This window comes from Sinohyriopsis cumingii, chromosome 15, assembly GCF_028554795.1.
Source record: "Sinohyriopsis cumingii isolate HCF-2022 chromosome 15, ASM2855479v2, whole genome shotgun sequence".
Lineage (NCBI taxonomy): Eukaryota > Metazoa > Mollusca > Bivalvia > Unionida > Unionidae > Sinohyriopsis > Sinohyriopsis cumingii.
In genome coordinates, this window is record NC_142975.1 from 104,309,353 (window position 1) to 104,336,404 (window position 27,052).

The following is a 27,052-nucleotide window of genomic DNA, read 5'->3' on the forward strand; positions in this document are numbered from 1 at the left end:
TACATACATACATACGTATATAGATATATATATATATATATATATATATATATATATATATATATATATATATATATATATATATATATATATATATATATATATATATATACCAAAATGGTTGCAAATTGGCCATGATCGAACAAGAAATTAAATAATCTCCATGTGGAAATCAATGAGTTCATCCTCTCTGCAGAACTACAGCAACAATCTCACATCAGACCTGTTGTAGAGCTATGGTTTGACCTTGATTTTGATTTTCGCACCAAGGACGCTCTATTAAAATAACTAAAACTGAAAATGTAATCAGATCAATTTCAGTATTGTGCACATGAAAGATTTCCTGCAGGAGTGGACTCCCAACAGCATCATCATCATCATCGTTTCACGCAAGCAAGTGTGCAACAAACTTCAGCAAGAACAGTTTAGATTTCATCAATCAAAATTCCCGTATGTATCACTGGTGCTGTTGTATCCTTCACAGGATACTTTCAAAATATGCCAGGCACAGGCGAGGCCCCCAAGCCTGTTTTGCAATGAATTGTCCCAATGTTGTCTCACTTACACAAAAACTGTCCACAGTGCACAGGGATTGACAGTGTTGCACCAAAAATATGCATGGATCACCAGTAATCACATAAAAAAGTCAGACCTCCCTTGCCTGGCTGAGTCACGCATTGAATATATGTTGCAGGAATCCAAAGTGGGTTTTGATTTGATCACCAGTCCCAAGACTACAACAAACTTCAACCTGCTGGTGATTCGTTCACACATGTTTATTATGAAACAATCATCATTCTAATGCTGTGAGAGAGAAGGCCAGGACTGCAGTTATTATACCTGGGTAAATCCTTTTCACAGGGATATTACTTGCATGACATGTATTGCAACTTACCAGGCAAGATAGTGACACCACCATGACTTTACTTTACTGGTTACTATTAAACCACCAGGTTGCTTCCCGCTTCAATGTTTTTCTTTTGGCACATCTAGTGCATGCCCCATGATTGTGTGTTTGTTATTATTTGTCTGCATTTGTTGTATCTTTTTCACCTGGGGCATATAAAACAATATGATCTTAAGGTGTCTCTAATTTCCACCATGGATGTAATTGACTTTTTAAACAACAAGGTTTCTAGCACCAGTCAAACATCGTACAGCATTAACCAAGATTTGTGATATTCATTGAACCATCCTGATTTAGCAAAACTTAGTTGTTGTTCAACTTAATCATGGGGGCCCTGAGTGGCCGAGTGGTCTAAAGCGCTCTCCGTTACGGATCACTGCCATCTCACCTCTGTCTGCGTGGGTTCGAGTCTCAGATTCGGCTAATGTGGATATGTGAGAAAGCTTGCCAGTAGCTTCTCGTGGGTCGGTGGTTCTTTCCGGGTTTTTCCCGGGTTCTTCCTCCACCATTAATACTGGCCGCCATGTATAGCCTATTGTGTGCTGAAAAATTGCATTAAACCCTACAAAAACAACAACAACTACTTAATCATGAGATGGCTCAAGTGACCAATGATAAGTGATGCTACCATGTTCTTAAAGACTTCACAAACTTGGCAATCATATGTCAGGCAACAAGTACTTCACTATTCAGAAAGTTATACGTCATAACACCCAATGTACTCATGGTTTTCAATGACAGAGCAGAGACACACACATGTTCTTAAATATTCATGCAGCATGGTGTTCTGGAGACATGGTACACAACAGGTTCAAGAATTTCTTGTGCACTCAAAAGCAGGATTGTTTGGATCTGCACACAATCAGTCACGTACACCTATGCATACGTTGTTGTGTCAGTATCAACCAGATTTTTCACTGACATTGATGTCAGCACAAACGATTGACAGCACACAGACTTGTTAAAAATGCAGTTGCACCATTTTAGATTGGGCATACCAAATTGTTGGTACAATAGCAACTTGAAGTTACATACAAAAATATTATGCCTGCAAAAGAAACCATCAAACAACAGCTGCAGTCGCATCAATCCACATGTGAATGTCTCACCATGGGATTCTAATAAGTAATTGCATTGTGTTAAATCACTGTTGCAACTGGTAGAACCAAGTGAACACTTTAGAAATTGCTGGTGGTGTTGGAGTAATCAGAATGACCATGGAGAAGTTACCAGCACAATCCCTGCAACAGCAAGAAATGCAACTCAATCGAAGTCATTTTCTCTCTCATAACAAAAGAAGGCAAAGTTTACATGTTTAAGCAACATAGTCGCCCACTTCTTCTGGTAGTGTGATCCCTGGTGTTTGTTGTGCACCTGTACATGAACTCATTGATGCTGTTTCTGTTGTCGATTAATCACTGTATAATGGACCAATGGATATTCACAGAAAGTAAAGTGTCATTGCAAAATCTGGTAACAAATATGATCCAGGGCACAACCACATTGATATTGGGAACCCCGAACTTGCTAGAATTCAAAATCATATTTCCATGTGTAATCATGGCACTGCCAGGTATTCATCAGAAGCACTGCATTTGTAATACTATTAACCAAATGTTTGCATGGAACCATTTAGATGTCTGCTGCAAACAGTTCATTTATGTTTGCATGTAAAACACATAATAATTGGAACATCTTTGGCATTCCCACATGTGTGTATGAAATTGAAGCCATTAGTGATGAATTTCTGTTGTGTACCAAGTCAATCATGGGAAAGAAGGCCAAGATAGCCATTACCATACAAACCAACAATGAGCACAGCCATTGAAATATCAACCGAAAGTTATTCTGTTGACATTGAAGCATCATCAGAACTGAGCTGGGATGGCCTGACATGGTCACCAGTGGATATTAGCCAGATGTTAAAATACTAGAACACAATAATTTTTCCTGCAGAAATGGTTACCATGATTCTCTAGGCATTGTCAATACCCATTGGTAATTAGGCATTGTCAACACCCATTGGTAATTAGGCATTGTCAACACCCATTGGTAGTTAGGCATTGTCAACACCCACAATGGTAATTTGGCATTGTCAACACCCATGGGTAATTAGGCATTGTCAACACCCATTGGTAATTAGGCATTGTCAACACCCATTGGTAATTAGGCATTGTCAACACCCACTGGAGGTCGCTGTTTCTCTCAAATGCTATGGTCTCACAGGAAACTTTCAATCCTCATTAGGATATCTAGCTGTGCAAGGATAATGTAGCAAGATGAACTGGGTTGGGGTCAGGTTATTACAATAAACACACTAAGAATGATAATGAAATAAGACATTTATTTATATATGATTAATTTAAAATTGTAGCTTATTGAAGCTTATTCTAAATATCCATATTCCTTGGCAGGGGCAGAAAATGAAATAGATGAAATTTACAAACACAGTTATTGAATTACATTGTAATTATTGCATTAAATCTTGTATTTGTTAGTTTCTAAAATGTACATTAATTTATCAAACTTTTCGTACTGTTCAACTCTAGTTATAAAGGATATTATGTATCCATCTGTATAATTACATTTCCAATCAATACAAAAATACAGTTGTATTAGATCAACAGACCAATAATTTCTTTTCATTTTTATAGTGAACATTTATATCAGCTCAAGTTTGAAATGTCCACTGTGCCTGATACTGTCTCATCCTTATTAAATTGACATAGGTCATTGTAGTGACATCAGTAATGTTACAGTCCCCCATAAAGTTGATATGGACCATCACTGATACCATAAACTACTTAGATTCATAGTCGTTTTTGAGTACTGATAATTTCACTCTGACATCATCAGTGACATTCAACCTATCAAGCACTGCTATCTGACTCATTCAAGTAGGTGAATTAGTTTTTATCCTTTTAGACCTTTGTCTTTGATATCGAAGAAAATCCTTCAGTTTGAGAAAGTATATGATGATGAAACTAGATTCTTGAAAAGTAACACCTGAGTAAACCAAATGTTTTCACTTGCTGGGTACAGGCGTCAAGCGTATTGTAGCCTATATACAGATATTATCAATTGCTTAAAAATCTCTTACTTTTTTAACAGGTAGCAAACCACAGGAAAAGAGTGGCCCAGATGCAGTAATTATTGGAAGTGCAGTTGGGTCGACCTTATTTGTATCATTAGTAGTTACTGTTATTGGGATACTGCTGTATCGGAAAAGAAATGCCCATGATGAAGGTAATATATAATACGAACACAATATAATTGATTCCTTTTCATATTTAATGGTAAATTCATCAACAGTTTTGAAATTATTAACAAGTATGTATATGCATTTAAAGAAATGTTTAGCGCTTACCTGATATCAGAGTAAGAAAAATAATAAAGTAAATCTTGCATGATTTTTTTAATAGAATTTTAACTCATGAAATCATGACTTGCAGATTGCAGTTCAGGGCAGAGTTTCATAGCCATATGTTTTATTCAGTATTAGTAGTCTGGACTCACAGCTGAAAGGGAGCAGGGTTTGAATCCTGCGATCAGCGTATAATTTTTTGAGAGAGATGATTATGATGTTGGTCATCTGCTGATAGCTTTTTAAAATATTTAACCATGCTAATTCCTACTTATAGGTAATATTTATTTTTTGGAACTAGATTCAAAGAAATTTAAGTTCAAATGTGTTGTGTTCCATTTGTGCCAAACCCAAACCAAAATCACAAGCTTATTTTAAGGTTGAGCAAGCATGCTGCGAGCTTGTTAAGTAAGTTTGCGGCAAGCTTATATTTGAAACTGTGGCAAATATACTATGTATTCAGGAATAAAAACCCAAGTATTTACCTCTTTGATAAAAGTATTTCATTTTTAGTTCCAAAATCACTTATGAAGTCCAAAAAATATCAGTAAGTGTTATTCATGATCATCCTTTAACGAGCTCCTAAAATTTAGTTTTACCATCCATTTTGAAAGGCACACGTCAAACGAATGGCACTTCAGAGCTTTAAGCAAAAAAAAATCCGATGAAACTGATTAGGTACCATATGAATTATTGAAATAAAATAAATGCGATATTCTTTGAGAATGAAAAGGATTAAATGTAACAACCTCTGAACAATTGTTAATTTTGATATGCAAGAGTAAATAAAGACCCTAAGAATAACGGAAATGAGATTCATAAGCATGCATTTAATTTTATAATTTCATAGCCTTATTGTCGATAACTGACAGCACTGCATTGATTACTAACATTTGCCAAGTGCAGCAATAAATAATAATGATCTTCAGAATTGTCATCTCAATCATTGGATGAAGCAACAATACAAAGTAATTTTTTGGCGTATTTAAATCATAAAAGTGAAACAGAATGCTACCGCCAGTCTACAGTCCTGAACACTGTAAACGTATGACACACTCTTGAGTTTACTCACCAACATGATAACTCTGTGTCTTCAAATTATCTCTCGGCTTATAGGATCGGTTACTGTACAAATATTGCTTCAGTGGGCAATGAAATTTACAGAATTAACATGCTAAATTGTTTTTTAAGCGACGCTACAGTGGTTGTTTTGTGTTCTTGTGACTCATATATGTTGTGTGTATACCAGTCTGCTGACCGTAAATGGGGGAAGTATTTATCTTTAACGACTTGATACTGACTTAAGTCTCTGTTGCGGAAAACCACATTAATCTTCCATGGCTAGATTTGATTTACTTTTAAGCTAGAGAAATTCACAAAGCTTAATTCTTTATAGAATGTTGGCTGAATGGGATGTATTTCTCTCTCAAAAAAACCCAGATATTGTATATATTAGTAAGTAAATAACTGACCATCGTTTTTTCTTTCTTCTGGCAGGAGATTGTCATTGAAACAAATATATGACAATTATTTCAAAACCTCAATGCCAGAAGTTATATTACAGTAGTTAGTGAGATTATATTTGATGGTGCAGTCGGTAAATAGCATTTACAAGTACTTGACATCAAATATCTTGCCGTATTAAGGTAGTCTGTAAATAAGGATGAAAAATGTGCATTTGTAGATGAAACAACCCTCGTTCATGCATGTTTGATTTACGTTTATACTGGGAAATTATCTGATGATTTTGTAGCCATACCTTTTGAAAACATTGTTGGTGTGGGTTAATTTATTTTTAAAAGATAAGAGCTGTATCATACTAAGACCTAATACTGTGGAAAGTGATTGTATTAGTTCTATAGTAAACATTGTATGGGATGACTTTGATAATATACTGTGGAAAGCGATTGAATTAGTTATATAGTAAACACTGCATGATAATGGCTTTGATAATATACTGTGGAAACTGATTGAATTAGTTATATAGTAAACATTGTATGGGATGACTTTGATAATATACTGGTTATGTGTGTTTGTAAGGACACGTTTTTGTATAGTTTAAAACTTTTAACTGTAGATTGAAATATTTGTATGTTTAGGCACATAAACATATTACAGACAACTAATAGTTATTGTATGATTATAATCCATGTAAATCACTGACAAAATAGCCAATTCAATGTACAGTCACTTAAAGAATGTTTCTTATATGCAAAAAGCTCAAAGCTCAATTGTTTATCTAACCTGGCTGATATTTTAAACAAGGTATATCATTCACTTGGAAAAAAGATATTTGTAGAATTAAATTGCATTTTATATTAAAAAAGAACAAGAAATCAGTTTAATTTGAAATATATATTAATATTGTTCCTATTTAAGTTCAGACAGAAATGTTGGAATAATACATTTTATATATGTAGCAGCTAAGTACAACTGTTTAGCATTTCTGCAAGAATTGAAAATGTATGTACATATATTTAACTAGAGTGCATTATCAGATGCTATGAATTAAAAACAAAATAACATTTAAATTTGACTTGTTTCTTACTGCACATGATCTATAGTCAAAATGTATATTCAACATTTCAACAGGTACTGTATGATCTTGTGCAGGAGCTATAGCTAGCTGCCAACTTTCCACTTTCAGGACTGATTAAATTACAATGCAAGCTTGCGTGCAGGCTTATGTAGATTTTTAGATTTTGCAGACTTGGAAAAATTTCTTTTGCAAACTTGTGCAAGCTTCAGATTTTGCAAGCTTGCAGACTTGAAAAAATTTCTTTTGCAAGTTTGTTCTAGCTCCCTTACTAGCTTGTGCAACTTCAGCTAGCTTGTGGTAAGCATGCATTTTGGTTTGGGAATATCTTATTATTTCTAATTGAGCAGGTAATCGTGTGAAAGGAGAAAACACCCCAAGGTAAGTACTGACTAAATATTTCACTCATGTCTGAACAATTATTAATAATTTAAAATTGTTTTTGATTTCTGTCTGTATTGCTGCAAATACAGTACACAATGTTTTTGTGATGTAAACAGAAAAACAAATGTCATTGTTTGACTAACGTAGGGACATCTTGGCACACATGGAAAGATAAATCTTTAGAGAGTAAAGTAGGCATTTTAGAAGACAAAATAACAAAAGTTAAATGTAAGATTCTAAATGCATATGAAAACAAGTGATAATATATTTTTAAAAATTGTTCTATAAGTAGAGAGAGAATACAAAATAATAGGTCCCTAATATGGCCTACTGTAATTCATAAAATGTAGTCATGACATTTCTGTTTTAAAACATGAAAAGTGTAATGAACTGAAACTGACATGAAATATACCAGAGATACTGCCATATTGAAAGAAATGCATACCAACTGCAAAGTCTAAGGATTAACACTGAATTATTGCGCAAGTCAAGTGGTTAACCTTGTCATGCTGAAAGAAACTATGCAGTCTGAAGGGATCAAAACTCCTATGTGACCACATTGGAGCCACATAAATCTGTGCTGTTACAAAACTACCAAGTCATCAGTCTCCCTTTGGACAAAATTTAACAACTCGTGTACCAGAAATGAGTGGATTGAGAACACAGTCCTTCACCCTATGGACATGTCGAGCTCCAGTATAAAAATGGAAGATATCCTTGATAGGATACTTCATTATGACTAGAAACACAGAGCAAGAAAGATGAATCATTTCACACAGACACAAGTGAGTGATGGAGAGAAACTTGAGAGTGATTATGTGTCTTGTGATCACATCAGTGCTATACCCTGCAGCACCATCGATTCAGCATGGCATGGCTGCTTCTCTACCACTACTACCACCATGGAAACTGATCCTGTTCATGTACCACCATATGGATGTAAAACTGATGCTGTTTATGTACCACCACATGGGATGTAAAAGTGATGCTGTTCATGTACCACCATATGTATGAAAAACTGATGATGTTGATGTACCACCATATGGATGTAAAAGGGATGCTGTTCATGTACCACCATATGTATGAAAAAGTGATGCTGTTGATGTACCACCATATGGATGTAAATGTGATGCTGTTGATGTACCACCATATGTATGAAAAAGTGATGCTGTTCATGTACCACCATATGGATGCAAAACTGATGATGTTGATGTACCACCATATGGATGTAAAAGTGATGCTGTTGATGTACCACCATATGGATGTAAAAGTGATGCTGTTGATGTACCACTATATGGATGTAAAAGTGATGCTCTTGATGTACCACTATATGGATGTAAAAGTGATGCTGTTGATGTACCACCATATGAATGTAAAAGTGATGCTGTTGATGTACCACCATATGGATGTAAAAGTGATGCTTTTCATGTACCACCACATGGATGTAAAAGTGTTGCTTTTCATGTATCAGCACATGGATGTAAAAGTGATGCTGTTGATGTGCCACCGTATGGATGTAAAAGTGATGCTGTTGATGTACCACCATATGAATGTAAAAGTGATGCTGTTCATGTATCACCATATGGATGTAAAAGTGTTGCTTTTCATGTACCACCACATGGATGTAAAAGTGATGCTGTTGATGTGCCACCGTATGGATGTAAAAGTGATGCTGTTGATGTACCACCATATGAATGTAAAAGTGATGCTGTTCATGTATCACCATATGGATGTAAAAGTGTTGCTTTTCATGTACCACCACATGGATGTAAAAGTGATGCTGTTGATGTGCCACCGTATGGATGTAAAAGTGATGCTGTTGATGTACCACCATATGAATGTAAAAGTGATGCTGTTCATGTATCACCATATGGATGTAAAAGTGTTGCTTTTCATGTACCACCACATGGATGTAAAAGTGATGCTGTTGATGTGCCACCGTATGGATGTAAAAGTGATGCTGTTGATGTACCACCATATGAATGTAAAAGTGATGCTGTTCATGTATCACCATATGGATGTAAAAGTGTTGCTTTTCATGTACCACCACATGGATGTAAAAGTGATGCTGTTGATGTGCCACCGTATGGATGTAAAAGTGATGCTGTTGATGTACCACCATATGAATGTAAAAGTGATGCTGTTCATGTATCACCATATGGATGTAAAAGTGTTGCTTTTCATGTACCACCACATGGATGTAAAAGTGATGCTGTTGATGTGCCACCGTATGGATGTAAAAGTGATGCTGTTGATGTACCACCATATGAATGTAAAAGTGATGCTGTTCATGTATCACCATATGGATGTAAAAGTGTTGCTTTTCATGTACCACCACATGGATGTAAAAGTGATGCTGTTGATGTGCCACCGTATGGATGTAAAAGTGATGCTGTTGATGTACCACCATATGAATGTAAAAGTGATGCTGTTCATGTATCACCATATGGATGTAAAAGTGTTGCTTTTCATGTACCACCACATGGATGTAAAAGTGATGCTGTTGATGTGCCACCGTATGGATGTAAAAGTGATGCTGTTGATGTACCACCATATGAATGTAAAAGTGATGCTGTTCATGTATCACCATATAGATGTAAAAGTGTTGCTTTTCATGTACCACCACATGGATGTAAAAGTGATGCTGTTGATGTGCCACCGTATGGATGTAAAAGTGATGCTGTTGATGTACCACCATATGAATGTAAAAGTGATGCTGTTCATGTATCACCATATGGATGTAAAAGTGTTGCTTTTCATGTACCACCACATGGATGTAAAAGTGATGCTGTTGATGTGCCACCATATGAATGTAAAAGTGATGCTGTTCATGTATCACCATATGGATGTAAAAGTGTTGCTTTTCATGTACCACCACATGGATGTAAAAGTGATGCTGTTGATGTGCCACCATATGGATGTAAAAGTGATGCTGTTGATGTACCACCATATGAATGTAAAAGTGATGCTGTTCATGTATCACCATATGGATGTAAAAGTGTTGCTTTTCATGTACCACCACATGGATGTAAAAGTGATGCTGTTGATGTGCCACTGTATGGATGTAAAAGTGATGCTGTTGATGTACCACCATATGAATGTAAAAGTGATGCTGTTCATGTATCACCATATGGATGTAAAAGTGTTGCTTTTCATGTACCACCACATGGATGTAAAAGTGATGCTGTTGATGTGCCACCATATGGATGTAAAAGTGATGCTGTTGATGTACCACCATATGAATGTAAAAGTGATGCTGTTCATGTATCACCATATGGATGTAAAAGTGTTGCTTTTCATGTACCACCACATGGATGTAAAAGTGATGCTGTTGATGTGCCACCGTATGGATGTAAAAGTGATGCTGTTGATGTACCACCATATGAATGTAAAAGTGATGCTGTTCATGTATCACCATATGGATGTAAAAGTGTTGCTTTTCATGTACCACCACATGGATGTAAAAGTGATGCTGTTGATGTGCCACCGTATGGATGTAAAAGTGATGCTGTTGATGTACCACCATATGAATGTAAAAGTGATGCTGTTCATGTATCACCATATGGATGTAAAAGTGTTGCTTTTCATGTACCACCACATGGATGTAAAAGTGATGCTGTTGATGTGCCACCGTATGGATGTAAAAGTGATGCTGTTGATGTACCACCATATGAATGTAAAAGTGATGCTGTTCATGTATCACCATATGGATGTAAAAGTGTTGCTTTTCATGTACCACCACATGGATGTAAAAGTGATGCTGTTGATGTGCCACCATATGGATGTAAAAGTGATGCTGTTGATGTACCACCATATGAATGTAAAAGTGATGCTGTTCATGTATCACCATATGGATGTAAAAGTGTTGCTTTTCATGTACCACCACATGGATGTAAAAGTGATGCTGTTGATGTGCCACTGTATGGATGTAAAAGTGATGCTGTTGATGTACCACCATATGAATGTAAAAGTGATGCTGTTCATGTATCACCATATGGATGTAAAAGTGTTGCTTTTCATGTACCACCACATGGATGTAAAAGTGATGCTGTTGATGTGCCACCATATGGATGTAAAAGTGATGCTGTTGATGTACCACCATATGAATGTAAAAGTGATACTGTTCATGTATCACCATATGGATGTAAAAGTGTTGCTTTTCATGTACCACCACATGGATGTAAAAGTGATGCTGTTGATGTGCCACCGTATGGATGTAAAAGTGATGCTGTTCATGTACCACCATATGGATGTAAGAGTGATGCTGTTGATGTACTACCATATGGATGTAAATGTGATGCTGTTGATGTACCACCATATGAATGTAAAAGTGATGCTGTTCATGTATCACCATATGGATGTAAAAGTGTTGCTTTTCATGTACCACCACATGGATGTAAAAGTGATGCTGTTGATGTGCCACCGTATGGATGTAAAAGTGATGCTGTTGATGTACCACCATATGAAAGTAAAAGTGATGCTGTTCATGTATCACCATATGGATGTAAAAGTGTTGCTTTTCATGTACCACCACATGGATGTAAAAGTGATGCTGTTGATGTGCCACCGTATGGATGTAAAAGTGATGCTGTTGATGTACCACCATATGAATGTAAAAGTGATGCTGTTCATGTATCACCATATGGATGTAAAAGTGTTGCTTTTCATGTACCACCACATGGATGTAAAAGTGATGCTGTTGATGTGCCACCGTATGGATGTAAAAGTGATGCTGTTGATGTACCACCATATGAATGTAAAAGTGATGCTGTTCATGTATCACCATATGGATGTAAAAGTGTTGCTTTTCATGTACCACCACATGGATGTAAAAGTGATGCTGTTGATGTGCCACCGTATGGATGTAAAAGTGATGCTGTTGATGTACCACCATATGAATGTAAAAGTGATGCTGTTCATGTATCACCATATGGATGTAAAAGTGTTGCTTTTCATGTACCACCACATGGATGTAAAAGTGATGCTGTTGATGTGCCACCATATGGATGTAAAAGTGATGCTGTTGATGTACCACCATATGAATGTAAAAGTGATGCTGTTCATGTATCACCATATGGATGTAAAAGTGTTGCTTTTCATGTACCACCACATGGATGTAAAAGTGATGATGTTGATGTGCCACCGTATGGATGTAAAAGTGATGCTGTTGATGTACCACCATATGGATGTAAGAGTGATGCTGTTGATGTACTACCATATGGATGTAAATGTGATGCTGTTGATGTACCACCATATGAATGTAAAAGTGATGCTGTTCATGTATCACCATATGGATGTAAAAGTGTTGCTTTTCATGTACCACCACATGGATGTAAAAGTGATGCTGTTGATGTACCACCGTATGGATGTAAAAGTGATGCTGTTGATGTACCACCATATGAATGTAAAAGTGATGCTGTTCATTTATCACCATATGGATGTAAAAGTGTTGCTTTTCATGTACCACCACATGGATGTAAAAGTGATGCTGTTGATGTGCCACCGTATGGATGTAAAAGTGATGCTGTTGATGTACCACCATATGAATGTAAAAGTGATGCTGTTCATGTATCACCATATGGATGTAAAAGTGTTGCTTTTCATGTACCACCACATGGATGTAAAAGTGATGCTGTTGATGTGCCACTGTATGGATGTAAAAGTGATGCTGTTCATGTACCACCATATGGATGTAAGAGTGATGCTGTTGATGTACTACCATATGGATGTAAATGTGATGCTGTTGATGTACCACCATATGGATGTGAAAGTGATGCTCTTCATGTACCACCATATGGATGTAAATGTGATGCTGTTGATGTACCACCATATGGATGTGAAAGTGATGCTGTTGATGTACCACCATATGGATGTAAATGTATGCTGTTCATGTACCACCATATGGATGTAAGAGTGATGCTGTTGATGTACTACCATATGGATGTAGATGTATGCTGTTCATGTACCACCATATGGATGTAAAAGTGATGCTGTTGATGTACCACCATATGGATGCAAATGTGATGCTGTTGATGTACCACCATATGGATGTAAATGTATGCTATTCATGTACGACCATATGGATGTAAAAGTGATGCTGTTGATGTACCACCATATGGAAGCAAATTTGATGCTGTTGATGTACCACCATATGGATGTAAAAGTGATGCTGTTGATGTACCACCATATGGATGCAAATGTTATGCTGTTGATGTACCAGCATATTAATGTAAAAGTGATGCTGTTGATGTACCACCATATGGATGTAAAAGTGATGCTTTTCATGTACCACCACATGGATGTGAAACTAATGCTCTTCATGTACCACCATATGAATGTAAAAGTGATGCTGTTCATGTATCACCATATGGATGTAAAAGTGTTGCTTTTCATGTACCACCACATGGATGTAAAAGTGATGCTGTTGATGTGCCACCGTATGGATGTAAAAGTGATGCTGTTGATGTACCACCATATGAATGTAAAAGTGATGCTGTTCATGTATCACCATATGGATGTAAAAGTGTTGCTTTTCATGTACCACCACATGGATGTAAAAGTGATGCTGTTGATGTGCCACCATATGGATGTAAAAGTGATGCTGTTGATGTACCACCATATGAATGTAAAAGTGATGCTGTTCATGTATCACCATATGGATGTAAAAGTGTTGCTTTTCATGTACCACCACATGGATGTAAAAGTGATGCTGTTGATGTGCCACCGTATGGATGTAAAAGTGATGCTGTTCATGTACCACCATATGGATGTAAGAGTGATGCTGTTGATGTACTACCATATGGATGTAAATGTGATGCTGTTGATGTACCACCATATGAATGTAAAAGTGATGCTGTTCATGTATCACCATATGGATGTAAAAGTGTTGCTTTTCATGTACCACCACATGGATGTAAAAGTGATGCTGTTGATGTGCCACCGTATGGATGTAAAAGTGATGCTGTTGATGTACCACCATATGAATGTAAAAGTGATGCTGTTCATGTATCACCATATGGATGTAAAAGTGTTGCTTTTCATGTACCACCACATGGATGTAAAAGTGATGCTGTTGATGTGCCACCGTATGGATGTAAAAGTGATGCTGTTGATGTACCACCATATGAATGTAAAAGTGATGCTGTTCATGTATCACCACATGGATGTAAAAGTGTTGCTTTTCATGTACCACCACATGGATGTAAAAGTGATGCTGTTGATGTGCCACCGTATGGATGTAAAAGTGATGCTGTTGATGTACCATCATATGAATGTAAAAGTGATGCTGTTCATTTATCACCATATGGATGTAAAAGTGTTGCTTTTCATGTACCACCACATGGATGTAAAATTGATGCTGTTGATGTGCCACCGTATGGATGTAAAAGTGATGCTGTTGATGTACCACCATATGAATGTAAAAGTGATGCTGTTCATGTATCACCATATGGATGTAAAAGTGTTGCTTTTCATGTACCACCACATGGATGTAAAAGTGATGCTGTTGATGTGCCACTGTATGGATGTAAAAGTGATGCTGTTCATGTACCACCATATGGATGTAAGAGTGATGCTGTTGATGTACTACCATATGGATGTAAATGTGATGCTGTTGATGTACCACCATATGGATGTGAAAGTGATGCTCTTCATGTACCACCATATGGATGTAAATGTGATGCTGTTGATGTACCACCATATGGATGTGAAAGTGATGCTGTTGATGTACCACCATATGGATGTAAATGTATGCTGTTCATGTACCACCATATGGATGTAAGAGTGATGCTGTTGATGTACTACCATATGGATGTAGATGTATGCTGTTCATGTACCACCATATGGATGTAAAAGTGATGCTGTTGATGTACCACCATATGGATGCAAATGTGATGCTGTTGATGTACCACCATATGGATGTAAATGTATGCTATTCATGTACCACCATATGGATGTAAAAGTGATGCTGTTGATGTACCACCGTATGGATGCAAATTTGATGCTGTTGATGTACCACCATATGGATGTAAAAGTGATGCTGTTTATGTACCACCATATGGATGCAAATGTTATGCTGTTGATGTACCAGCATATTAATGTAAAAGTGATGCTGTTGATGTACCACCATATGGATGTAAAAGTGATGCTTTTCATGTACCACCACATGGATGTGAAAGTAATGCTCTTCATGTACCACCATATGAATGTAAAAGTGATGCTGTTCATGTACCACCATATGGATGTAAAAGTGATGCTCTTCATGTATCACCATATGGATGTAAAAGTGATGCTGTTCATGTACCACCATATGAATGTAAAAGTGATGCTGTTCATGTACCACCATATGGATGTAAAAGTGATGCTGTTCATGTACCACCATATGGATGTAAAAGTGATGCTGTTCATGTACCACCATATGGATGTAAAACTGATGATGTTCATGTACCACCATATGGATGTGAAAGTGATGCTCTTCATGTACCACCATATGAATGTAAAAGTGATGCTGTTCCTGTACCACCATATGGATGTAAAAGTGATGCTGTTCATGTACCACCATATGGATGTAAAAGTGATGCTGTTCATGTACCACCATATGAATGCAAAAGTGATGCTGTTCATGTACCACCATATGGATGTAAAAGTGATGCTGTTCATGTACCACCATATGGATGTAAAAGTGATGCTGTTCATGTACCACCATATGGATGTAAAAGTGATGCTGTTGATGTACCACCATATGAATGTAAAACTGATGATGTTCATGTACCACCATATGGATGTAAAAGTGATGCTGTTCATGTACCACCATATGGATGTAAAAGTGATGCTGTTCATGTACCACCATATGGATGTAAAAGTGATGCTCTTCATGTACCACCATATGGATGTAAAAGTGATGCTGTTCATGTATCACCATATGGATGTAAAAGTGATGCTGTTCATGTTCCACCATATGAATGTAAAAGTAATGCTGTTCATGTACCACCATATGGATGTAAAAGTGATGCTGTTCATGTACCACCATATGGATGCAAAAGTGATGCTGTTCACGTACCACCATATGGATGTAAAACTGATGATGTTCATATACCACCATATGGATGTAAAAGTGATGCTCTTCATGTACCACCATATGGATGTAAAAGTGATGCTGTTCATGTACCACCATATGGATGTAAAAGTGATGCTGTTCATGTACCACCATATGTATGAAAAAGTGATACTCTTCATGTACCACCATATGAATGTAAAAGTGATGCTGTTCATGTACCACCATATGGATGTAAACGAGATGCTCTTCATGTACCTCCATATGGATGTAAAAGTGATGCTCTTCATGTACCTCCATATGGATGTAAAAGTGATGCTCTTCATGTACCACCATATGAATGTAAAAGTGATGCTGTTCATGTACCACCATATGAATGTAAAAGTAATGCTGTTCATTACCGCGCACCGTGCCTGTTTACTAGTGGAAGAGATGCAACACAACCATTTACTGGTTTTCATGGTGAGTGTGATGCCATGTGTGTACTGTCCTATGGATCTCATGCCTGCCTGTACAAATGACTTGGAATGTCACCGCCACCTCAACAAAATGCATCTGTCAAAGAAAAGTACACTTTGTCTGTGGCTTTGCCAGTTACTGTGACTTTAAAAGTCGATTCCAAACTGTCGAGGTGAAATGGTTTAAACATATGTCGGACCGACACCCAGACAAATAGCCAGAGCTGGATTTGCCTACATAGGAGAAGGATTTCTCCATGGTATCCACAATGTCGCTAACTTTCTTTGGTTGGACCCAAGTAATGTTAAGTGTCTGTGTTTCTTTTCATACTCTGTTCTTTAAGAAACCAGATTGGCTAGGAGTCAAACGTTAGACATTACCATTTTCATGCCAACCCAATAGACTTTTGTAGGGCCTATGGATCATTCTTGACAACATCTAATTTTGTATTTGTATATGTGTTTTTGGTAATGGATTTTTTAAACAAAATGTGCACTCATGTTCTCATTGGAAACATTCTTTTATATGTGTATCATTTTGTTTTAATTATAAATAAGAATGGTATTTATCTACCCTAACTTACCCATCCCTCTGTCATCCATTTTGTTTTAATTATAAATAAGAATGCTATTTATCTACCCTAACTTACCCATCCCTCTGTCATCCATTTTGTTTTACATGTGTAACATTTTTGGATTGTACATATCTGTGAAATTCATATTTGCCTCCATCTGTCTTTATCATCTGTTTTCTGTTAATTTTGATACCGTATGGGCATTTTGTTGTATGTTGTGTAAGTCATCACATTATTATCACTTTTGTCATCTTTATGTTTTGTATAATTGTGGTTTCTTGTATTAAAGGACTGGTTCCCCAAAATAAACGTAAATAAAGCAATCCTAATAGGGTATTTGCCTCCTACACATATTAGATTCATGAAAGTGGTTGTTGGATAGCAAGGGTAGTGCTTGGATTAAATATACACACAAGACCTATGGAATTCGTTCTCTGGTTTTGTTGCGTTTTATTTGCTTGCTTTCAAAAGAATGTTTTCAAAGACATAAATCTTCACATGGCCAATGCATTAAATTGACTTTGTTAAAATTTCAGAAGCCTCAGGGCCAGTACTGAAAAGAGCAAAGATCCACAGGTTAATGAAAAAGAAGGTCAATATCTAGAACTTCAACGTAAGTTATTTTTTTACCCGCATGTCACTGTCACAAGTAAAATTTTGGCATGGTTATGTTACCTGCATTATTGTAATTTAGTGTCTGTTTATGAAGGCTAACAGCATGACAAGTTCCCTGAGTCATTGTCTAATGTATCAAGTTCTTTTGTTACTAATATGCAATTTCCATTCAAGCCCTTGATTACTGCGGATGCAATAAACATGGAAATGTTGAAGACAATAGTATCAAAGTGTTCTCAATTAAACTTTGAACATTTTTTTCTTTCATTATTAATTACTATTTTGTTTTTTTTTTTTTTCAAATGCCTCAGTATTGCCCTGTTGTCCATAAATTTAAGATAAACATCCATAAGATATGAAATTTTAGTCATTGGGATTAAATATTTCACATAAATTTTAATCATGAAATAAACATTTCATTAGCGTGTGCTAAAGCAATAAAAACTCAAAGAAAAGCTTCATTTATGCTATAACTTTACTAAGCAAAGATCTTTAAAGTCAGATTATTATGATTATTATTATTATTATTCTTATTATTATTCAGACATCAACAGTGAAGGCAGTGAAAACCTAAATGTCAGGTATTGTAGTTCTAATGCAGTCAAACAATTGTGAAGTATAGTTTGATTGGCTACCTTGAATATTAGTGTGAAGTTTAGAGATTAATTTGTTCAGTTTATTTAATTAATTCTTCACAAGTTAAAAAAGAAAGTAAAATCATCATGCCATACAATGCCATACCATTACTACATGAATAATAATGTGGTTGTAGTGAAAAGAAATATGGCTATGTTGCAATATACATTGCATTTATAAGATTGGAATTATGTAATTTGAAGACATTACACTGATTACTACATGAATAATATATACAATATACATTGCATTTATAAGATTGGAATTATGTAATGTGAAGACATTACACTGATTACTACATGAATAATATATACAATATACATTGCATTTATAAGATTGGAATTATGTAATGTGAAGACAATACACTGATTACTACATGAATAATATATACAATATACATTGCATTTATAAGATTGGAATTATGTAATGTGAAGACATTACACTGATTACTACATGAATAATATATACAATATACATTGCATTTATAAGATTGGAATTATGTAATGTGAAGACAATACACTGATTACTACATGAATAATATATACAATATACATTGCATTTATAAGATTGGAATTATGTAATGTGAAGACATTACACTGATTACTACATGAATAATATATACAATATACATTGCATTTATAACATTGGAATTATGTAATGTGAAGACAATACACTGATTACTACATGAATAATATATACAATATACATTGCATTTATAAGATTGGAATTATGTAATGTGAAGACAATACACTGATTACTACATGAATAATATATACAATATACATTGCATTTATAAGATTGGAATTATTTAATGTGAAGACATTACACTGATTACTACATGAATAATATATACAATATACATTGTATTTATAACTGGTACATTGAAATTATGTCTTGCAAAGATATTACACTGATTGCTTCTCAACGTAGTTAGATGACTTAAAGCCTTATTGTTAATTGTCCCTTTTTCCAGTTTGCTGTTGTTATCGACTGTGTTTGATAATTTGTAATAAAAAACAAATGTAATTTATTACTTAATTCTAGGCTATCATAAAATATTGTTCTGCTAGGTCAAATGTGTTAAATGTTTGCACATGTGTGTGTGTGTCTCTATTTGTATCTTTTTTCATCAGCGTCTTCAATAAAACAAGCTAGGTGAATGTGAGGTGATCGCTGAAATAGAATATATATTACTTCGACCGCTTCGGTGGCCTAGTGGTTTGAGTATCTACCTAGGTTATGGGAGGTCGCAGGTTTGAACTCCAGCCGGGACAAACCAAGCACTTAAAATGATGGTACTTATAACAGCTGCCTTGCTAGGTGCTAAGCATTAAGAGGTTAGTGTTAGGACTGATCAGTCTGGTGTCAGGATAATATGACTGGGTGGGACATCATGCTACATGTCTGGCATGATGCTTGTGTGCTAGACATAAACTGTCACACTGCTGACATTGTAGCAATAAGACTAACAATTTTTTAAAAGCTACATAAAATATCCAAATCACACACATAGACACACACTACTATTTAATTTATAAATAACATCAGTGTGTTTTAACCCAGTTGGTATCGGTTACTTGTTAAATTGTTATAAGGGAAGAGTTATTATTCATAGCCTTATTAATATATTCAAAATTCTTTACTCTCTGTTTAAACTGAACATCAGAATGTAGATCGCATAATTAGAATTACCAACGCTCTTCTATTATTATTTTTATTTATATTATTTATATTATTAATATTGTAGGTCATCGAGGATAGGATTCTACGAAACGATATGTTCAAGTCCAAATGATCAAGAACATGTATATAATGACCTCTCTAGTGGTAAATGCACACACACACACACACACATATATGCATATATATATATATATATATATATATATATATATATATATATATATATATATATATATATATATATGGGTTGGGGTGTTTGTATGGATGTGTGTATGTTTTTGAATATATGAGAATTAGCAACCTTTAGCAATACTCCAGATCTTTGAAGATATATTCTGCTACTGGTAATCTTTAGTATTAATGCAGACAATAAAAGTTACTTCACTCGCACTTTAAGGTATTCTGGATCATTTTTGTCACACGTTTGTGACAATAAGACCGTGCCCAGAGACTGGAATAATGTCCTAAATCCAACATTGTGTACATTTCAATAATTTAGAATTTAGCAAAAACCCTTCAGCCTTCTTGCATCATCATATGTTCCCAATTAATACCATCCACTAGTCGTTAGCGTCGCTTAAATATTTATTTGTCTTTTTATATATGACAATGGCAGACAGACTCTGTTCTTTCTTGTACATTTCAGAAACTTATTCACACATTTCAAACAAAATACTGTGGACTCAATCTGTCATGCTGGTAAAGTTTTTCACTGGAGATTTTAGGGGCTGGTGTCCCTATTGCCCCCCTTCCAGTGCCCATTGGGGTAAAAAATGCACCTGTCACACGCCCGCTTCTATGATTAAAGAGAAAGATCCATTCATATCAATTCTTCTGCCAAATGACCCCACCCGCAAGGCAAATCACATTAATAACCCAGAAAACACAGGGAAGACACATTTCCTCCACCAGTCTAGGCTCTAGTGGTGTAAAACAGTTGAGGTTCATTCTCAAATGCAGTATCTAAGGTAAAGGGATGCCCTTTCAACTGCAATCCTGAATTATTACTAACAGTGTATGCACATGTGTGTGTGTGTGTGTGTGTGTGTGTGTCTGTGTGTGTGTGTGTGTGCTAGCTCCACTTCATGTATTAATTTTTTACTGGCTTCACATAGTTGGTGTTCATATAGAAATACAGTATCTAAAGTATAAAGATGTTCACCACTACGTTTTATTGGGTCCTGAAGCATTTTTATTAGCTAATCTAGCTCATCAGCTGCGCCAATAAATATTCAATTTTACTGCCATCATTAAATATGCAGTGGAGAAATATTGTACTTCATACAAGTGTTAGGTGATAACAATGTAGAAATTTAAAAGTTTACGTTAGATTTAATATGCATACTAATGTAGCTGTAATTCATTCTATGAAAATGCAGAAAATTTGTTGAATAAAGTGAGTGGAAAAGCGTTAAAATCAAACAAATCTGATATCCCATAAAATGAGGGAAGAAAATATAGATTATTACATTAAATTGAAATGCAGGTTTATTCCATATCAGTTTTAATATTTATCTGTACTTTAAATATCTATATGGGGACATGATTGGATGGTTTTAAGAGGTTTGATTATATTTAAATTTCTTCAGAAATATTTTTCAATGATATTATATATGATTTGTTCTTTTGTTTCACACCTATGATGCTGGTAATTAATGTTATTTCATCCTTATTTTCAGGAGAAAGAATTGTATATGAAAACACGACTGTTTCATGAAAACGTCATTAACAGTACACATAACCAGGAAAATATTTGAAGAAACGTTTTTCCAAGAGGGATGGCTTCACTCATCAGAAACAATTTTTATATCCGTATTACACATAATAGTGTAATTGAGCTTAAAAGTATGAAATTAAGAAACATTTTAAAATTTCACATTCCGAGAATTTCTCAAGTTTAAAATTATCATCATCATGATCATCATCATCAGTCTCATGACCCAGTGTGGCCGGTGAGGCACTGTGTTGCTGAACATCAACCCAGTTCCCTCCACTTGTTTCGATCATGTGCCAATGCCTGTTTCTCTGCAAAACTTTTCCTGGTCCATTCTGTGATGTTGTCCGTCCACTTTTTTCTCTGTCTACCTCTCCTTCTGCCACCCTGAACGTTGCCCTGCAGGACTGTTGTGGATATACTGTTGGCTCTAGTGACATGGCCATACCATTTCAGCTTTCTCTTTTGGATGATGGTGAGGAGGTCCTCATATTGGCCTACTTCATGCCTGATGGTATTAAGCACTTCTTCATTTGTGATGTGGTCCATGTAAGAGATGCCAAATATGGTTCTGGAGCTTTCATTTCAAGTGACTGGATTCTTCGTTGTAATTCTGCTGTCAGGGTCCAAGCCTTACATGAATACAAAAAGACTGAGATGACTAGAGCTCGCAATAGTCTGATTTTAGTTTTCAGTCAGATATTCTTGTCTCTCCAGATGGGTCTTAGCTTTGACATAGCTGCCATTGTTTGTGCTGGTCTTGACAAAGTTTCTGCTCTTGATCCCTCTTCAGTGATTATGGAACCAAGATATTTGAACTGGCTCACTGTTTCCAGTTCACGTCCTCTGGCATTAATCTTGGCAGAGATTTGTTTGCCACTATTCGTCATCAGTTAAAATTATACAAAATAAATAATCTGAATATATACAATATCTAAAATACCCAAGCGAAGTTCTCATGCATAAATGCACAAATGATGCACAGACATTTCCTGTATTTATCATACTCAGGTGATCCTGTTTTTATGCATTTACTTGCTATTGCTTTGAATCTTTTTTGTTGTTGTTTTAAAACGTGTAGCAAACATCGATGATATAAGTTGGTTAAATTTACCTCATGTACATACATTTAAAATGAAAGGTTGCATAATTATTTCAATGCAAATTGAATAAATTGTACAACACAAATTTTGGCATAGTTTAACCCCATCCAAATTTGAACTTAAATAAACATTTTTTTCACTTGCATACAATTAAGCCTTTTTGTAAATGTAAATACTGTACATATGAATTTTTTAAATACCATTTTTGTTATATATGGAAATCATTTGGAATATTATATAAAAATGAATGATAAAGAAAAGGTATCATTATTATGACTAGTACATTCTAAATACAGTAATACCTCGAACATTCGTGAGGTTAGGTTCCAGAACCAGTCACAGATCAGGAGGAATCGCGAATGTTTGGTATGAGTCACTAAAAATGCTATAAAATGCTTATTTCTAGGGTTTAAGCCCTAAATATGACCCAAATCATGCTCCCAAAGCACTTTAATTTCATTTAAAAGTTAGCTTAATACATTACCCTTAAAAAGAGAAATAAATGGTTGACGTAAAAATAGAGTACAGTATTGCCTAATGGGTATTTGCCACACTAGCGCATTTACAATACGTATACTAATATTACTCCTATACTAATTCATTGGCTGCTGTTTTCTTTTGCACTCACAGTAAGGTAAAACCAAGTGACAAATGGGACTGTAAACTTAATGACTGACATTTTCTTTGTCATTGTCAGGAAGGTAAACTTCATATGTTACAGAAGTCATATAAAGAAGGTACAATTCAATAAAATAAAGAAAACATGTACGTAGAGGGTACCAATGAAAATTTCGCGAATCCTTGAATTCGCGAGTCCAGAAACATGAATGCACTAGGTATTACTGTACGCCTATGAAACAAGAAAAGAGAAAATAAAATACTGGAATGCAAGAGTAAACAAGATAGTTTTGTACAGAAAGGACCAGGTTGTTACAGTGTAGAAGACTATTGTGTTAGAGATTGTTGAATGCAATGATGCAAAAAAGAACACAAATGATATAAATATAAGATAATCACTCCTCAGGGACTATGTAATGTAATTAAAGATGATAATCTTCACATCCATTTTACTGACAAGCATGGAACTAATAACTGTTAGTCAAGATAAACGTGTAGAAGTTCAAGTTGATTACAATATACAGCATGTTATGGTTACAGCATGTACATAATGTTACAAAAGATGGCTAGCAATATATGGTTAATAGTAAAATAATTAAAGAATTTCTAACCCTAAACTACATGATAATGTTTTTCAATAATTATATTCAACTTCACCTGGACTGCATCATATGAGGTAATGCTTCCAAAATAAATTTATTAAAAGTGGAAAGACTTTAAAAATGAGCTTAAGTTAATATTGTCCATGAATAATGCATTTGAAGGTCATCTTTATATATGAAAGAATACATTTAAAAAAAGCTTAACGTGTGTTGAAAGTTTCCAATTTTCAATGCCCAACTAAATACATGTTCAGTAAAAAGACAAACAATATCAATACAAATTCTAGTCTGTAGACGATATGCTGTACGGCATCTAATCATTTTCTTCTTCCTAAGTTTAAATTGAATCGTATACATTTTGTTTGGTTATCTGGGGTTCCATCATTTGGAAGGATCTACCTAAAGATTTTAAAGTAGCATCATCAATGCCTTCCTATAATAACAGATGTTTAAATTATATGCATTCCAGATAATGTATGCAAACAGTTTTGAACAACTTTGTGTAATATTGTATATGTATATATTATATCAAATGTGGGTGTTTTCACTTGTGTATGTATGTTTGTGCTTGAATGAATGAATACATTTTGTATATCATACATGTTTGTGTATGCAATGCTTTCTGTGATAATATATTATTAGTTGCTCTTGTGTACACTAATCCATTATTATTTATATGAAGTTTGTTTTCCAGTTGTAGTTTATATATTTGCCTTCACTCATGTAGATAATAAAGGGCCACAAGGAAAGTTAGGTTTTGTATCAATTGTGTCACCCTTATTAAATAAAGACTTTATTATTATTATTATCATTATTATTATTATTATTATATGATCAGTATTTCCTCTAAACATCCTTGGGCTGACAATATTCAGTGTACAAGTAAATGAGTTAGATAGTATAAATTAATACTACCAGATGCCGTATATGAGCATACAAAAGTAATTTGACCAGACTGTTTGGTATATATCTATTTTATACATATATGTATTATTTTCATAATGGTTTTGGTAAGATGCATTTATTTAATGGCATTTTGATGCTAATATTCTGACATCATAGTCTGCATTTTAAAGATGAGTTACAACATGTATTATGCATGGTATTCATAAATTTCAAGGTAGATGCAAAGGAACAGTGCAAATAAACATCACATGATCTCACGAGGACATTCACACTGTTAAAAAGTCAACCTGACCTATATCCTGAAAAGCCAGTGTAAATTAGCTAAAAAAAATTCTTGAATTTCAGAATTTCAAAATGCATAATGATTCATTTCACAGGCTTATATTACAATGTATTGTTATGGCATATTATCTTATTCAAATAATATTTTACGCATAATTTCTCATTCTTGATATTGTACTGATCTTGGAAGAAATACATTTGTTTGATTTTTGATAGTGATTCATATGTGGTATTGATACATAAGGACATAACAGTTTTCATTCCTAATACCTATGGAATGAAATGGGATAGACTGTAACTGATAGGACGTTTAGGGTTGATGGAATTATTAACCAATGTAAGATTATTTTCCATTCTTTTGCTTTGTATTTTAGAAAAATAAATTCATATTTTAAATTATATAAAACTTACTGGTGGTTGCTCTTTCTTGTTTTATAGTATAAGCCCCAGGGTAGTAAGAAGATGAAAAAGAGAAAAACAAGATAGCAATGTTTAACACAGTGTCTTATCTTTATGAAATTAAGGTGCTATTATGTAATCAGTGAAAACACTTTCCTAATTTTGAAGTTGTAAATTCTGTTCATTTTTAAACAAAAAATGATCTATAGAACAGATATATTACATATAATTGAGTACTACTTTGAAACAGAAAGAAGGAAGGAATGACTTTAAATATGTGTTTTGTAAAACTTATTAATAATTATGTGATAAGAAATTAGGTGGAAAATTTAACTCATGAGATCGACTGTTACGACATCAAAAGGAATTTACCATAACACTATTCATGGCTTGTGTTATAAGTGATCAGGCTTTATACTGAAGGATTTATCATAACACTATTCATGGCTTGTGCTATAAGTGATCGGGCTTTGTACTGAAGGATTTATCATAACACTATTCATGGCTTGTGGTATAAGTGATCAGGCTTTATACTGAAGGATTTATCATAACACTATTCATGGCTTGTGTTATTAGCGATCGGGCTTTATACTGAAGGATTTATCATAACACTATTCATGGCTTGTGGTATAAGTGATAGGGCTTTATACTGAAGGATTTATCATAACACTATTCATGGCTTGTGGTATAAGTGATCGGGCTTTATACTGAAGGATTTATCATAACACTATTCATGGCTTGTGGTATAAGTGATCGGGCTTTATACTGAAGGATTTATCATAACACTATTCATGGCTTGTGCTATAAGTGATTGGGCTTTATACTGAAGGATTTATCATAACACTATTCATGGCATGTGGTATAAGTGATCGCGCTTTATACTGAAGGATTTATCATAACACTATTCATGACTTGTGTTATAAGTGATCGGGCTTTATACTGAAGGATTCATCATAAAACTATTCATGGCTTGTGGTGTAAGTGGTTGTGCTTTATATTGAGTAATTTACCATTACACTGTTCATGTTTAGTGTTGTAAGTGAGAGGCTTCTTTCGTGACATTGTATTTAATGATGTGAAATTACTTTTTATTTATTTTTCATAGGTCAGGTGGTAAAACTTTATTATGCATCCAGAGAAATCAAATCTTAAAATTGAAATCCATATTAATATTCAAAGTAAAGAATGATATTTTTCCACTCTTTTTGCACTGTGTGT

At 34.8% G+C, this 27,052-nt stretch overlaps 1 protein-coding gene across 2 annotated transcripts in view; it reads left to right on the forward strand.

The window, feature by feature from the left end:
- Positions 1 to 26,300, forward strand: part of LOC149782412 (uncharacterized) — a 28,628-nt gene extending 2,328 nt beyond the window's left edge. Inside the window, exons 2-7 of one of the 2 annotated variants that reach the window (XM_089933803.1) lie at positions 4,019 to 4,153; positions 7,155 to 7,188; positions 17,813 to 17,889; positions 18,436 to 18,472; positions 20,275 to 20,354; positions 21,890 to 26,300. In XM_089933803.1, the coding sequence (XP_089789929.1) occupies positions 4,019 to 4,153; positions 7,155 to 7,188; positions 17,813 to 17,889; positions 18,436 to 18,472; positions 20,275 to 20,354; positions 21,890 to 21,927 (401 nt within the window). In that variant the 3' untranslated portion in view covers positions 21,928 to 26,300. The remainder of the gene's footprint in view (positions 1 to 4,018; positions 4,154 to 7,154; positions 7,189 to 17,812; positions 17,890 to 18,435; positions 18,473 to 20,274; positions 20,355 to 21,889) is intronic. The other variant, XM_089933804.1, reaches the window with a different exon arrangement.
- The last annotated feature ends 752 nt before the right edge of the window (positions 26,301 to 27,052 follow it).